The sequence below is a fragment of the Sceloporus occidentalis genome, unplaced genomic scaffold (assembly GCF_023333645.1).
Source record: "Sceloporus occidentalis isolate IW3139 unplaced genomic scaffold, rSceOcc1.0.p SCAF_4, whole genome shotgun sequence".
In the NCBI taxonomy this organism is placed as follows: Eukaryota; Metazoa; Chordata; class Lepidosauria; order Squamata; family Phrynosomatidae; genus Sceloporus; species Sceloporus occidentalis.
This window is the reverse complement of record NW_028316984.1, coordinates 79,405,756-79,421,250: the sequence shown is the minus strand read 5'-3', so window position 1 is coordinate 79,421,250 and position 15,495 is coordinate 79,405,756. Positions and strand designations below refer to the sequence as shown.

The following is a 15,495-nucleotide window of genomic DNA, read 5'->3' as shown; positions in this document are numbered from 1 at the left end:
TCTCCTTTGGGAGAGAGAGGAGAGAGAGAAAAGAGAGTAGAAGAAACTAAACGACAGGGAGAGAAAGAAGCCAGGAGCGGTGGTAGGAGAAGGAAAAGGTGAAGGCTATCTCCGGGGGGAAAAGGTGAAGGTTACTGGGCAGCAGAGAGAAGAGAAGAGAAAAAGAGAAGGAGAGAGAGGCAACAACTGAGACAACAACGGAGCTACAGAAATTGAGTAAGGAAAGGACTCTGTTTGCCTTTACTGTGCCTTTAAATCTAAGACCCAACATCCCCTACAACTGGAAAGGACTCTGTTTGCCTTTACTGTGCCTTTAATTCTAAGACCCAACATCCCCTACAACTGGAAAGGACTCTGTTTGCCTTTACTGTGCCTTTAATTCTAAGACCCAACATCCCCTACAACTGGAAAGGACTCTGTTTGCCTTTACTGTGCCTTTAACTCTAAGACCCAACATCCCCTACAACTGGAAAGCACTCTGTTTGCCTTTACTGTGCCTTTAACTCTAAGACCCAACATCCCCTACAATTGGAAAGGACTCTGTTTGCCTTTACTGTGCCTTTAACTCTAAGACCCAACATCCCCTACAACTGGAAAGGACTCTGTTTGCCCTTACTGTGCCTTTAAGGTGTAACTCTTAAGACCCAACATCCCCTACAAGTGGAAAAGACTTTGTTTTGCCCTTACTGTGCCATTAAGGTGGAACTCTGAGACCCAACATCCCTCACCACTGGAAAGGACTCTGTCTGCTTTCACTGTGCCTTTAAAGTGTAACTCTAAGACCCAACATCCCTTACAACTGGAAAGGACTCTGTTTGCCCTTACTGTGCCTTTAAAGTGGAACTCTGAGACCCAACATCCCTCACCACTGGAAAGGACTCTGTTTGCCTTTACTCTGCCTTTAAAGTGTAACTCTAAGACCCAACATCCCTTACAACTGGAAAGGACTCTGTTTGCCTTTACTCTGCCTTTAAAGTGTAACTCTAAGACCCAACATCCCTCACCACTGGAAAGGACTCTGTTTGCCTTTACTCTGCCATTAAAGTGTAACTCTAAGACCCAACATCCCTTACAACTGGAAATGATTCTGTTTGCCCTTACTGTGCCTTTAAGGTGGAACTCTAAGACCCAACATCCCTCACCACTGGAAAGGACTCTGTTTGCCTTCATTGTGCCTCTAAGGTGGAACTCTAAGACCCAGCATCCCTTACCACTGGAAAGGATTTTGTTTGCTCTCACTGTGCCTTTACTGTGGAACTGTAAGACCCAACATCCCTCACCACTGGAAAGGATTTTGTTTGCTCTCACTGTGCCTTTACTGTGGAACTGTAAGACCTAACATCCCCCACCACTGGAAAGGTTTCTGTTTGCTTTTACTGTGCCTTTACTGTGGAACTCTAAGACCTAACATCCTTCACCACTGGAAAGGATTTTGCTTGCTTTTACTGTGCATTTACTGTGGAACTCTAAGACCCAACATCCTTTACCACTGGAAAAAGATTTTGCTTACCTTTACTGTGCCGTTAAGGTGCCTAATGACACCCAATTTTGGATAAACTATTATGTGAAACAGAAAACTCTGGAGCAATTATTAGAGTCTGAAAATAGAATGAGAGGAAAATAAGGACATTGATCTTCATCTGTATTTATATCTATTGGATATATTTATTCTTCCAGATAAGAGATAAGATAAGGTTATATAAATTTAATTACCTGATAAGATTGCCTCTTAATATAAGATATTGAAAATCTGTGACAAAAACAGATAGACTCATACAGATTTGAATGGAAACAAGAGGTGCGCAAGCAAGAAGAGAGAAAGCAGAAAAAGCAGGAAAAACTGAAGAAGACAAGGTTGTATTTTGTTTCTTTGTATATAAGAATATTTATGTTACATATGGCACACTATAGTTAAGGTGGATACTGCAGTTAATTGAATATTTAGGTGTAAATCAATATTGAGAACATTATATCATATTATATTATACTACTTTATACTATACATTGTACCAGGCTATATGTCGAACTGAGGAGAAAGTCCTGTATATAATATATATATATATATATATATATATATATATATAGGGGTTTCAGATAAATGGTACAGACAAACTAGATAAGCTAGAAGAGGTAATTGGGTTCCTATTCTAAGGAGATCTGTATCGAATTGACGAGAATTGATCGGAACTAAATAGAGGGGGAATTGCCTGAAAATAGTAATTTAGGCATTAGAATGGTTTGATAAGCAGAAGATTGAGAAGTGTAATACCTGTTACCTAAACTTCTATGTCTTGTATGGTTTCTTATGTGGTTAAATATATGTCATTGTCTTTCCTCTTTGGATACTAAATAAGAAGGTGGAGAAAGTGGATAAAATGGCATCTAATAAGAAGACACAAAATATAGGCCAGAGTGCACAGAGAAGAGGCTCGTTCGAAGGTACTATCAAAATAACGGACCCAACAGTGCATATATTAGATGAAATACGCAAAATGCGCCAGGAAATGAAAGACCTCTGACAGGAAATGAAAGAGGACCTGAAAGAATCAATTCAAGAACTAAGAGAGGAGATAAAAGAGGTCAGAACTGAAATGAAGAAAGATTTTAAGAAGGAGTTAGATATATACGGGGGAAAAATGGAGAAAATGACAACAGAAATTAAAAACACCCAAAAGGAAGTACAAGAAATAAAAGAACGAACTAAGGACTTAGAATCTATATCCCGGAAAGTTATAGATAAACAAGAACAACAACAAAACCTAGAATTGAACAATGAACTTCATTACCGCGACAGATGCATTAAGATTAGAGGAATCCAAGAGAAAAATAACGAGGATCTCACTGAAAGAATCCTTCCGGATCTGGCAAAATATATGGGACTAACAGAGAGTATAATGGAACTGGAAATCGATAAAACATTTAGAGTGAATTCAGTACAAGCTCGAGAAAGGAAGATCCCACGTGACGTAGTGGTATGTTTAGTCCGGACCAAATTTAGAGATTTAATAATACAGAAAAACTACGACACGAAGCTATATATTGAGGGGAATGAAGTTAAAATATTCAAAGATTTGCCCCCACAGATTTTGATTGCAAGAAATAAATATAAATCACTAACACAAACATTGGCTAATATGGATATCAACTACAAATGGGAAAGAATCGAGGGATTAACTTTTTTTTATAACCAAAAAAGATTTAAAATTGACAATGAAGAAAAAGCGGCAGAAGCAGAAAGAAGATTAAAGGAAAAACATAAAGACAGAGATACAAGAAAAGGAGAGAATGCTTATTACAAAAGAGAATGGTGAAACAGAAGTAATAGAAAGGAAAGTAAGGAAGTGAACGGGGAAGAATCTTCTAATTTAAAAGAAGGGGAGGAAAGGAAAGAGAAAGAGAAGGAAGGACTACGAGAAGAAAGTGAAGAGGAAGCTATCAGAACACTAGTATCCCCAAAAGAAAGAGATCTGGAATTGCTACTGGACCTGTGAGATCTAGAAAGGAAGTCCAAGAGATAAAGTTTTAAACTAAATATCTGTGTGTTTTTTTTAAACCTTCGGTTTCTTTATTCTCATTTTATTTGAAAACCTATATAAGATTACAATTAAACCAAAATAAAGATTTGAAAAGGGGCGGAAGGGGTGGAACAAAACAAAACAAAACAAAACCAAAACCAAAACCAAAACCAAATTAAGAACATTAATAAATAAGAACGATAACCAAAAGTGAGAGATGAAAATAATCTCTTGGAATGTCAAGGGAATTAACTCAAAATATAAACGTAGCATTGTATTCCATTATTTGGAAAAAACAAAGTGCGATATATCATGTATCCAAGAAGTAAAGATAAAGGAGAAAGACAGCAAATATATTAGGAACCCTAAGCTTGGACAATGTTTTTCCGCATTAGCGGAGAAAAGAAAAGGAGGCGTCTCGATATATGTAAATAGAAAATATCAAGCAAAAGAAATCTTTAAAGATAAAGAAGGTGCACATATTGCAGTGGAAGTTAAAACACAAAATGGAATACTCTTGGTAATAGGGATATATGCTCCCACAAACAATCAGAATAAATATTACGCAAATCTCCATGGACAAATAAAAAATACTGAATACACAAATATACTATTGCTGGGAGACTTTAACGCGGTTATAGAACCGAAACAAGACAGGAAATCTAACAAAGGGAGAAAAATACGGAAGAATCAAGGCAAACTGCCTCTCACTTTTTTTGAATTGATGGACGACTACACATTAACAGACATCTGGAGACATAAGTATAAGGAGACTCAGGGCTCTACTTTTTACTCAGACCGCCATGACACTTTTTCCCGAATTGACCTTTTTCTAATTACAAAAAATTATGTGAATCAGATCCAGGATATGGAAATTCTTCCAAAAAGAACATCAGACCATAACCCGATACTATTAAAATTATATGAAAGGAAATTTCAAAGCAATTGGAAATTACAGAATACGCTCCTAAACAATGGAAAAATTAGAAATCAGATCAAAAAGGCATTGAAATTATATTTTGAGGAAAACAGAACAGAAGAACTAAAAAGCAAAACGGTATGGGATGCCAGCAAAGCTGTAATCAGAGGATTATTTATTAAGATACAATCTGAAATTAAAAGAAATGAAACAGAAAAGGAAAGAATAATTATGGAAAAATTAATAATGAATGAGAAAGCTTGGAAAAAGATAGGAGATAAAAAATTGAAACATGAAATGGATGAACTACAACATCAGCTAAGACTTCTAACACTGAAAGAGATAGAAAACAAACTCAAAAAAGTGAGGCAAAGACACTTTGAAGCTGGAAATAAAGCGGGAAAGCTATTAGCAAATAAACTCAGGAAAAGAGAAAGTGGGAAAATAATTCTAGAATTAAAAAATAAAGGTAAAAGGGTAACGGACCCAGACGAAATCAGTGAAACTTTCAGACAATTCTTCCAAGAGCTATATAAGGCAAATCCAGAAAATGCAGAAGATAGAGAGAGATTAACCTTATACTTAGAGAAACAAAACCTACCTATATTGAGTGAAATGGAGAAAAACAACTTAAACAAAGATTTTACCACAACTGAAATATCAGAAGCAATTAAAAAATTGCGCCCAAATAAAACACCTGGGCCAGATGGCTTACCAGCAGCATACTATAAACACCTTGAAGAAATAATCATAAATCCCCTGAAAGATACACTGAATGACATACAGCAACACGGTGTCCCTGAATCTTGGAAATCTGCTTATATTACATTAATCCCGAAGGAAAATAAAGAAAGAGATGAACCGAAAAATTATAGACCGATATCACTACTTAATACCGACTATAAGATCTTTACTTTAATTCTAGCAGAAAGACTGAAAGGAATCTTAAATCGAGTAATACATAAAGATCAAAATGGGTTTCTGCCAAAAAGACAGATGAGAGATAATATAAGAGGTACAATTGATGTTTTAGAATACTTTGAACACCATAGTGAAAAAAAATTAGCAATGATCCTCCTATTGGACGCCGAAAAAGCGTTCGACAGGGTCAGATGGCCCTTTATATTTGAAACTATTAAAAAAATTGATGCTGGCGAGAACTTTGTGAAATGGATTAAAGCCATATACAGAGAGCAGAAGGCTCAAATTATAGTCAATAATACAAGGACAAAAGATATCGAGATCGAAAGAGGAACCAGACAGGGTTGCCCCCTGTCCCCTTTACTGTTCATCTTGACCTTGGAGATCTTAAACAATCAAATAAGGGTAGATCAAAGGATTCAAGGAGTTAAGATACAAGACCAAAACTTTAAACTAAATGCTTTCGCAGACGATATTATCTTGTATCTGGAAGATCCCTCCCTTAGTATATCCCACCTTAAAAGCATAATACAGGAATATGGCTCACATTCAGGATTTAAGGTTAATGAAGAAAAAACAATTATAATAACTAAAAATATGCCAGAAAATGAAGAAAAATTACTAAAAGAAAAATCGGGCTATAAAATTGAAAAGAAAGCTAAATATTTAGGGATTACCATAACGAAAAGAAATATTGATCTTTTTAATAACAATTACACCATGACATGGAAAAAAATAAAAGCTGATCTTGAAAAGTGGTCTAAATTAAAACTATCCTTTCTGGGGAAAATAGCAACGATCAAAATGAACGTGCTTCCAAGATTAAACTTCCTATTTCAAAACCTACCTATCATCTCTCATATGAAGTGTATAGACAGCTGGCAAAAAGAACTATCTGAATTTATTTGGAATGGCCGAAAGGCAAGAATAAAATGGAAAATACTATCTGAAGAAACATTGAGAGGTGGATGTGCGCTACCAAACCTCAAAGCCTATTATTTCACATCTTGTCTATGTTGGATTGAAGAATGGGTTAAACTGAGAAATAAGAGGATGTTATTACTAGAAAGCACACAGCTACAATATGGCTACCACGCATTCATGTGGTATAATAAAAACAAAGCCAATAAAGCCTTCTCGCATCATTTCATAAGAAACTCGCTGTTAAAGGTTTGGACAAAAATTAAAGAACTTTTTTACCCCAAGATACCCTTATGGGCCTCTAGTCAGGAAGCGCTATTTAAAAGAACTAAAACACATGCCTCTTCTCAATGGCTAACGTATAAAGATCTCTTAGACAAATCAGGAAAATTTAAATCTCTACAACTTATGAAATCAGAAGGTTTATTGGAGGATTGGTATCTATACAGGCAACTGTGGGAAAGATTCAAGATAGATAAAGCAATTCTGAATATAAAAGGAAAATCTGAAATGGACGAGATATTTTTTGATGATAAAGGAGGTCATATGTCTAAGTTTTATAAAATCATAAACAGAAGATCCCTAGAACAGGAAATAGTAAAAGATACCATGTTAAAATGGGCAGTAGAAATCGGTAAACCCATAGAGCTGGAAAAATGGGAAAAGACCTGTCGGGATAGCAAGAAATATACACTGTGCCAAAGCTACAAAAAAAATTTTTTGAAGATGTTTCATCATTGGTACATGTCACCGAATAAGCTGAACTTGATATATAAGATAGGAAACGCAAGATGCTGGAAATGTCAAAAACTCGATGCCAACTTTTTTCATATGTGGTGGAATTGCAAATATGCCTGCCAATATTGGAAAGAAATCTATGCGGTGATGTCGGAAATGCTTCAAATCTCAATCCCCTACGACCCTCTCCTCTACCTTTTAAATATGACAGCCATAATAACAGACAAAGATATAGAAAAGAGATATAGAAGAATAATCTTATACATGGTAACCTCAGCAAGAATCATATATGCTAAACAATGGAAAAAACCTACAATACCTACAAAAGAGGAATGGCTTCATAAATTGCTTGAAGCAATGGAAATGGATATCCTAACCGCTCGACTAAAGAATGCCCAAACAGAGGCAATAAACGAAAGAGAAAAAGAATGGCTATGTGTAGAAAAATATATAAAGAAAAATAAATAAGTATGTAAATATGACAGAAAAGTTAGAAAGGCTATGAATATTAACTTCTCCTAATATAAGTAACTATGTTATAGATAAAATTTCACATTGATAGATAGTAAAGAGGAATTTGCAGGCTGCGGACCCTTTTATTTTCTTTGTATTTCCTTACTTACTTCTTTTGTCAAAAGGACACTTAAGATAAATACACACCAGATGAGAGGAAACAAATGGATATAAACAAATAAGAGTGGTAAAGACCACCTAGGAAGTACAAAATAGCGGATGTAAGTTTTGGTTTAGAATCTAGAATACGACTAATAGATAATGGAAAGCTATTATGTCTTTTCATTTTGTTGTTGATGTCTTTTTTGTCATGTTATTGTGTTTTGTATTTTGTGTATATATGTATGTTATGTTTTTGGTATATGTGTTTTATAAATAAATAAATAAATAAAAAGAAAAAAGGAAAAAAATATTTCCGTGTGTGTCCTTTGCTCACCCCGCAGGCCTGCAAGAATCAGGACACTCGGTTGAAAGCGACTCTTTACCAACAGACCCTTCGCCCTGCCACCCCTTTGAAACCTGGCAATAGCAAAAAATTGGAAAGAGAAGGAGGCACCTACCATTGATGATTGGTTATTAAAAGCATTAAATGTTATAGAAATGGACAAAATAAAGATGTCATTGAAAGAAGAAGAGAATAGGGAAGAACAAATACGGGATCCGTTAAATACTTACGCCGCTTGAGCATACGTGCTCAAGCCGCGGGGCACGTGCGGGGCGGAAGGGGCGGCGCATCCCATTCAATTGAATGGGCGCGCGTGCCCGTTGTGCCCCGTGCGCCGCCACGCCACCGCGTCACCGTGCACAAGCCCCATTGTTTATAATGAGGCTTGAGCATAGGCGGAATTCGCCTTACACGGCGGGATCCGGAACGGATCCCCACGTAAGGTGAGGGCCCACTGTACTGTGAAAAGAGATGGCCAACAAACTGTAACATTAGAAATATTGATGGAATTAAATATTGCTGGAATCTTGTAATATATGCCTACTCCTTATATTTATATTGTAAATATAGGTTTATACAGTGGTGCCTCGGGATACGAAATGACCGCGTTACGAAATTTCCGGGATACGAAAAAGTTGGATTGGAAAAAACTGTTCCGGGTTACGAAATATTTTTCGGGTTACGAAATTAATTTCGGCGCGAAATTCAAATGCTATAGGCTTCCAGCGCTAACGGAAAGCCTTTTCGGGTTGCGAAATGTATCGGGTTACGAACGGTGCCGCGGAACGAATTAATTTCGTAACCCGAGGCACCACTGTATTGTAAATATGATGTAAAATACTTTCCTCATGCCTTTAAGCAGAAAAAAGTTATAGAATATTTTATAGAATAATAATACATACTCTTTTATATTAAGCAAAAGGTTCACATTAAAATGTGAGAAGAGGACAGAAATAGAAAAGAATACAGGAATGAATGAATAATGTGCTAAATTAAGGGTTAAAGAAATGGAAGAAATAAAGAAATATGAAGGGAATTGGGTGAGGGAGAGGAAAAAGAGGAACAGAAATTGTAAGCTTATCATGTGATAAAAGGTTTTTATTTTGTAATTATAATGTATATATTAATAAAGATTATTTTTTTAAAAAAAGAAACCTGGGGAGACCTCAGCTACTGTGGCGTCAGGGACAAAAGATAATTATCCCAAGGATAAAATCTTCCAAGGAGAAGTCTACTAAAGCCCACAAGTCAGATAAGGACCATGGTTCCAACCACAAGCCGAAAACAAAACACTCTTCGAAGCCCAGGCACTACAAAGACAAGGGCTCCCCATCCGGAGGTGAGAAACCTTCAAAAAAAGCGCTGTTCTTCTTCCCCCCATTGGGTTGAAAAATTGGGCTCTCAGGATACTGAGAAACTCCCTAAAAAGAAGAAGGAACCATTGGCAGCTCTCGGTGCTGATCCTGAGCATTCCACTATTACAGCCGTTGTGGACATTCATGTTCCTTTGGGATCAAACCCTCCTGCAGTCCAGCAAGGGTTGCGATCTGATACAGTTTCTCCAACCAGATTTCTCCAAATCGTTTCCATTGATTTGGGTTCAGAATCGGAGGGTGAAATCTGTGATTTGAACCCTCAATTAATTACTCCAAGCATACAGACTCGGTTTGGATGGTTCAGGACCATCTGTTGGCATCTCCTCGACTTTAATTGCTAATAAATACTATGCCCATGGTACCAATCCTCAATTTCCTGAGGACTCTCTCTTTGATTATTATCCTGACCTTGTATATGATCGTTTCAACCCTCGACATCGATACAGGGAAGAGTGTTCAACCTACCCACCTGATCTGTACTGTCAGTATCAACACCAGGAGAGACAGTACCACACTTCTGAACAAACATGCCAGAGGTACCCATCTCAGTTTTCCACTTCCTCTGGTCAATGGCAGCCTGCTCAACCTTGGTACCATCAGGGTTTCCATAAAAAAGATAACAACCAGTCTAAGAAAAGGCTGTGAAAGATGGATCCACACTTCGTACCCCCTTCCCTCTGTAACAGATTTGGCATTTGTCAGCTCTTGGGCCTCCATAACTTCCAGCTCTTGAGTTCTCAGCATTGTCTCTAGGGATTATGCCCTTGAGTTAGAAGAGCTCTTTCCAACAGGAGCTATTATTTCCACTTCCCCTTCAAACACTCTGAGAAAGTGTGCACCCTGTTGAAAAAGGGCACCATTGAGCCCTTAGATTCTTCTTGAGCCCAGCGCTGATTTTTCTCTTGATACTTACCAGTGTCCCATTAACAGTCTAATATCTGACCTTTTTTTCCCCCAGGGACCCTTTAGTTCAGAAGTTCCTGAAAGTTTTCAACAATTTACACCCTCCATCCTCACTACTGACTCCTGCATGGAGCCTAGATTTGGTGCTTTCCCACCTTTCCAAGAAACCTTTTGAGCCTTTGGCCACTACTGATCTAAGGCTCATGATGTGGAAAATGGCTTTTCTTGGGTCCATCACCTTGACTCAATGTGCGAGTGAGTTTTATGCTCTTCGTATGTATCAACTTTACTTGCGTTTCCACAAGGATATCACCTTTCTTCATAAGATGGTATCCTCTTTCCATCTCAGTCACAACATTGTTTGGCCTACTTTGGCCTCGAGCCTAACCTCCCATACTGAGCACTACCTGCACACCCTCAATGTCCAAAGGGTGTTGGCATTCTACCTGGATACGACTTTGGGTTCGAGATGTTTAGGAAACATTTTGTGTGCTACTTGGACCCAAAAATGGGACTCTCTGTCTGAACTCAAAGATTTTCCAAGTGGGTAACTGCCACTATCCATTTGTGTTATGAACTGCTGGGGAAGGCTCCTCCAGCTTGGGTTTGAGCACACTCTGCTAGGGCGGTAGCGACATCCTCTGCCTTTTTGAGTGTCCTGTCCCTAGAGGATGTCTGTAAAGCTGCTGTCTGGTCTCACCCATTGACTTTTATTACACAGTATCGGTTGGATACCAGAGCCAGATGGGACACAGCTTTTGGGAGGGCAGTGTTGCTTTCTGTTTACATTAAGGTTTGTGCCATTGCATATATCTTGTTCTCTATGCATAATAGTGTAGAAGAAGAAAAAGAATGTACAACACTCAGGTTTATGGTTTAAGTAAAACTTTATTGTTTACAAAAATACTTTCTTTGAAATTATTAGATGGGTTTCATGACACTGCCTCCTCTTCTGACTTGAGCTTGTCAATCTAACCCATTTGTGTTAGAGACCATGAAGAAAGGGAACAGGTTGCTTACCTGTAACTGTAGTTCTTTGAGTGGTCATCTGTGAATTCACACAAATCCAGCCCATCCTCCCCTTAGTCGTGTCCTGCTCATTTTACATTCCTCCACACTGCTTGGCAGTGTCCTTTTGGAATTGAGAAAGGGTGGGAAAACAAGGGGCTTATATAGAGGGTGGCAGAGCTACTAGCAAAAAGACTTCCCTAGTTATTCCAGAACATTCTGAAGCTTACTTTTTTTTTCCTTTGGGAGTCATATACTGCTTGGGTGGCACATGTTTCTCTACCCCTGCTGTAGCAGCTTCCATATGGCTGAATTTGTCTGCGGTGACAAGGCTTCATTCGGTGTACTCTGAGGAGCTCAATGCAGTACAGGTTGAGTATCTCTAGCCAGACTTTCAAAATAAAAAATACTCCAAAATCGTCCACATGGGCAGCTGAGATAGTGGCAGCTTTGCTTCCTGATTGTTCTGATCATACACAAACTTTTTCCATGCATGAAATTATTAAAAATATTGTGTATAAAATTACCTTCAGGCTATGTGTATAATGTATATACAAAATATAGATGAATGGGCCCCATCTCCAAGACATGTCATTATGTATATGCAAGTATTTAAATTTTAAATTTAAAAAAAATCCAATATACTGGTCCCAAGCTTTTCAGATAAAGGATACTCAAGTCTATATATTGTAGAGACCAGTAGGTTGCAGGAACAATCTTTATTGTATTCTGGATTCTTGCTGGCAGTCTTATCAATTGTATTTTCTTTGCAGACTATCCACTGTAGTGAAGGCTGATCAAATCCTAGTCCTCCGGGAGGGCCGGGTGATGGAGCGAGGAAGGTAAATGCCTTAGGCCATGCTAAAACAAATAAATAAATGTTCTATGGCCATATAATTCATCCAAGAAAAGTGGCCTGAGTAAATTATTCAGGTAGAGAAAACTTGAACCCCTCTCCCTTACCTTGGATAATTTATTGCAGTTGTACTTGCCATGAAAAATGGTGAGGAGGTACACCGAATGCTGACTGTCCTACATGCTGCCACTAGAAATCTTGTTGATCCATGTCCCTAGCTTTTGCAATTTCAGCCTATACACTTTGAACCATACTTCTGTAGGTAAAAAGGGCTAGAAACCTGCTCTATGATCAACAAGAAAGAGGGAAAGTTGGGCTTTCTTGTAGAGATTCAGCCATGATATCGGTGACTGGTAGAAGACACAAGAGCCACAGAGCAATTGCAATTTGTCCTATTTCTCACCTAATGAGCTTGAGACCCTTTTAGTTTTTCAACATCCATCTGGCTTATTCATATAAGAAAGGGAAAGGAAAGCTGTACTGTGCCTTTTAAATTCAAGCACTGCTTCTCTTCTCCTCCCCCCTGAAAAGTGGCCAAATAAGATGAATAACACTGTGCTGCTTCATACATGTCCTCTGAATTTAACCTTCGTCTTCTGTTCATGTTTTTGCTTATAATTCTTCTCCTTAATGCCCAGCTGTGGCAACTTCTTTATGGCAGCTAGGGCTGATTAGTAGGGGTGTATCGAGGGGCGGCAGAATTAGGGTATTTCCACCCATTCTACTCCACTATGACATTTTCCTTGAAATTACTCCCCCCACAAATTCCAGCATTGCAGAGAGTGAGTTACCATATACTCTACTATAAGTAAAAAAATGATGCTCAAAAATTGAACCTAAAATCCTGGTCGACTTATATACAGGTCAGTTCAGTAATACTGCTTAGAAAGGTAATCAAAGAAGCATTGCCCCATGTTCCTCGGCAGTGATTTCTGAAACAGCTGCCTGGGCGGGGAGTGTGTGTGTGTGTGTGTGTGTGTGTGAGAGAGAGAGAGAGAAAGAGGTAATTTCCTTCCTAATCCATTTAAAACCTCTTCCCACCAAACACCCCATTTAACTCCACTTCCCCCACTTCCCAGTCTGATGCTAAAACCTTTTCCTCCAGCACCTGGGAAATGGTGTTAGGTGGTCAATTGAATGCTGGTGAAGGAAGAGGGAACAGAGTGGTGTTTTCCCCTTTACATCCTTTGTTATAGCTCCCTAAGTTTTACCCTCGACTTATCCATGGATCATATCAAAATCATGATTTTAACCCTAAAACCTTCCCTCGACTTATACATGTGATCAACTTGTATATGAGTGTATATGGTAGTCAATGAGCATTGTTCACACTTAGAACTCTTCTGTTTACTGTGTTTAAATTCCTGTCATGACTTTGCCTTCCCCTTTTCATTGGATGCCTAAATTGTATTTCTAGATACTCAGCTGAAGTTACTGCAATACTAGCAAGTTTGGGATTGAAAGAAAATTTCATTTGGGAGGGCAGAATTCTTATTGAGTGGGGGCAGTACCTTCACTTTGCCCCCTTCCCAGCTACACCCCTGTTGTTAAGGCAGAATAAACACAGGATGTAAATGCGTGCTTGGAAAGTTCCACCCCATAGAATGTGTAGCTTTCTTCTAGTCTCATCCAGGGCTGAGGGATGTGTCTTCTGTGGAGCCTTCTGAAAGATCTTTGTATGTTACAGCCATGATCAGCTGATGAAGAAGGGTGGAATCTACTCTGAGATGTGGTTACAACAAGGAAGTGAGGCACCAGACATAGAGAACAAGACTAGTGCTGAACAGATGTCTGAGGACAAAGGCAGTACTCCCTCCAAAAAACCAGGCACTGAGAAGAGTGTCTCTGAGGCAGATGAAGACGCTGAGAAGCGTAGTGCCGCCTCTGGGTCACAGGAAGGTAGCAAGGCGAGTAGTAAGCTGTCTGAGGTAGCTGAGACCGACGAGAAAAGTGTTAAGGAGACGAGTGATAAGCCTAAGGTGGATACAGCCAAGAGGCGTGAGAGCCTGCCTGAAGGCAGTGAGAAGAGCACTGCTAGCAGCGAACTGGAGTCTGAGACACTGCATGACACCGATGAGCTTGATACTGAGGGCACCTCTGAATCATAGCCAAACAACAGGAAAAGATTACTAAGCAGCCCTACAGAGACAATTCCTGCAGGATAAAGCTCAAAGGCTAAGAGGCTGCTACCACCTCTGACTTCATATTTGTGACTACTTGTAGCATAACGGGTGAGATATTCAGATCACCAGAGCAGAGATCCACCAAGTTAGAAGAATGGTCATTGAGATGAACCTTGAGGAGGTCTAGACTGTACAATTCTCAGCATACACTGCTCTTCATGAGCAGGGCCTGCCCAGCGTGCCAGGATCCTGAGAGACTTCTCTTCCAGACTGTTGCCAGTGATGCAGGGAAACCTGTTGCTCAGGGATCCAGATGTATTGTCAGTGATTAATGAAGGGGAGGCTGGGACCAGATCCTTCTTTCCCTACCATTCTGATTGGTAAGGATTGCAAATATGAATGGGAGGACAGGGTGAGAGGAGACACAAGGGAGCGTTGCCAGCACTTTGTATACAACCGTCGTTTTTCTAGGTTGATTTTGAAATGCGTTTTAATTTTCATAAATCTCGCCATGTTTTCAGATCGATCTGTGGATCCAGTGTTTTTTCAGTCTCAGATGATTGGGTGGCTTCCAGCATGGAGGTCCTTTCCCCCTTTCATGTTAGTGAGAGAGCAGTAATTCTCACACCAGAAGTGTAAACACAGACCATATTAATTGGGGCATTAGATCAAAAGGGCGTGGAGGTAGTGGTGGAGTTTTCTCCATACTTCTACAAATCCCTTACATTTAACATTCATAAAATGACCGCCTGCTTTATTATTGCATAATGGATAGAAAGAACAGGGTGGAGGAAGTGAGGCTTTTCCATTGATGTATCCCCACAACCTCAGCCAGAGCTGCTTCTCCATTGTGGATCTGTGAATCTAGTTTTTGGAAGAACACAATGTTTAAGGCTCCTCCTCTTGCAAGGCCATTCCGTTCCAAATAATCATGAGCTGAGCAGGCAAGCACTGCTGGCTTCCTTTCTTTTTACAGAGTGAACAGTGTGCTTAGTGCACACTCTAGCAGACGTAGTGGCAGCTGGCAGAAGGATCCAGTGGGTCTCCAGTCACTGCTTACTAGGTGAGGCCAGGCACTGCTAGACTACCTGATGCTCCCTGCTTGAGGAAGGCAGATGTGGAAGCCAAGATGCCTATCTTGGGGTAGTGAGATGGTCATGATGGCATTGAAAAGAGCATACTAGATTGCAGATATGTTTCAACAAAAGAAAAGGGTTGTGATTTTTTCTAAAAAAACAACACCCAAACTGAGTAGAG

General features: G+C 39.2%; 2 protein-coding genes across 4 annotated transcripts in view; both read left to right on the top strand.

Annotated features, from left to right (window-relative positions):
• Nucleotides 1–14,764, top strand: part of LOC149314061 (ATP-binding cassette sub-family B member 6-like) — a 66,554-nt gene extending 51,790 nt beyond the window's left edge. For 2 of the 3 annotated variants that reach the window (XM_089520434.1, XM_089520436.1), the window contains 2 exons: nucleotides 12,033–12,101; nucleotides 13,803–14,764. In XM_089520434.1, the coding sequence (XP_089376560.1) occupies nucleotides 12,033–12,101; nucleotides 13,803–14,223 (490 nt within the window). In that variant the 3' untranslated portion in view covers nucleotides 14,224–14,764. The remainder of the gene's footprint in view (nucleotides 1–12,032; nucleotides 12,102–13,802) is intronic. The other variant, XM_089520435.1, reaches the window with a different exon arrangement.
• On the top strand, nucleotides 1,694–3,588 carry LOC149314062 (uncharacterized). Its single transcript, XM_089520437.1, has one exon. It carries the CDS (start codon nucleotides 2,526–2,528, stop codon nucleotides 3,309–3,311), a length of 786 nt encoding a protein of 261 aa, XP_089376563.1. The 5' UTR covers nucleotides 1,694–2,525; the 3' UTR covers nucleotides 3,312–3,588.
• Nucleotides 14,765–15,495: the final 731 nt, after the last annotated feature.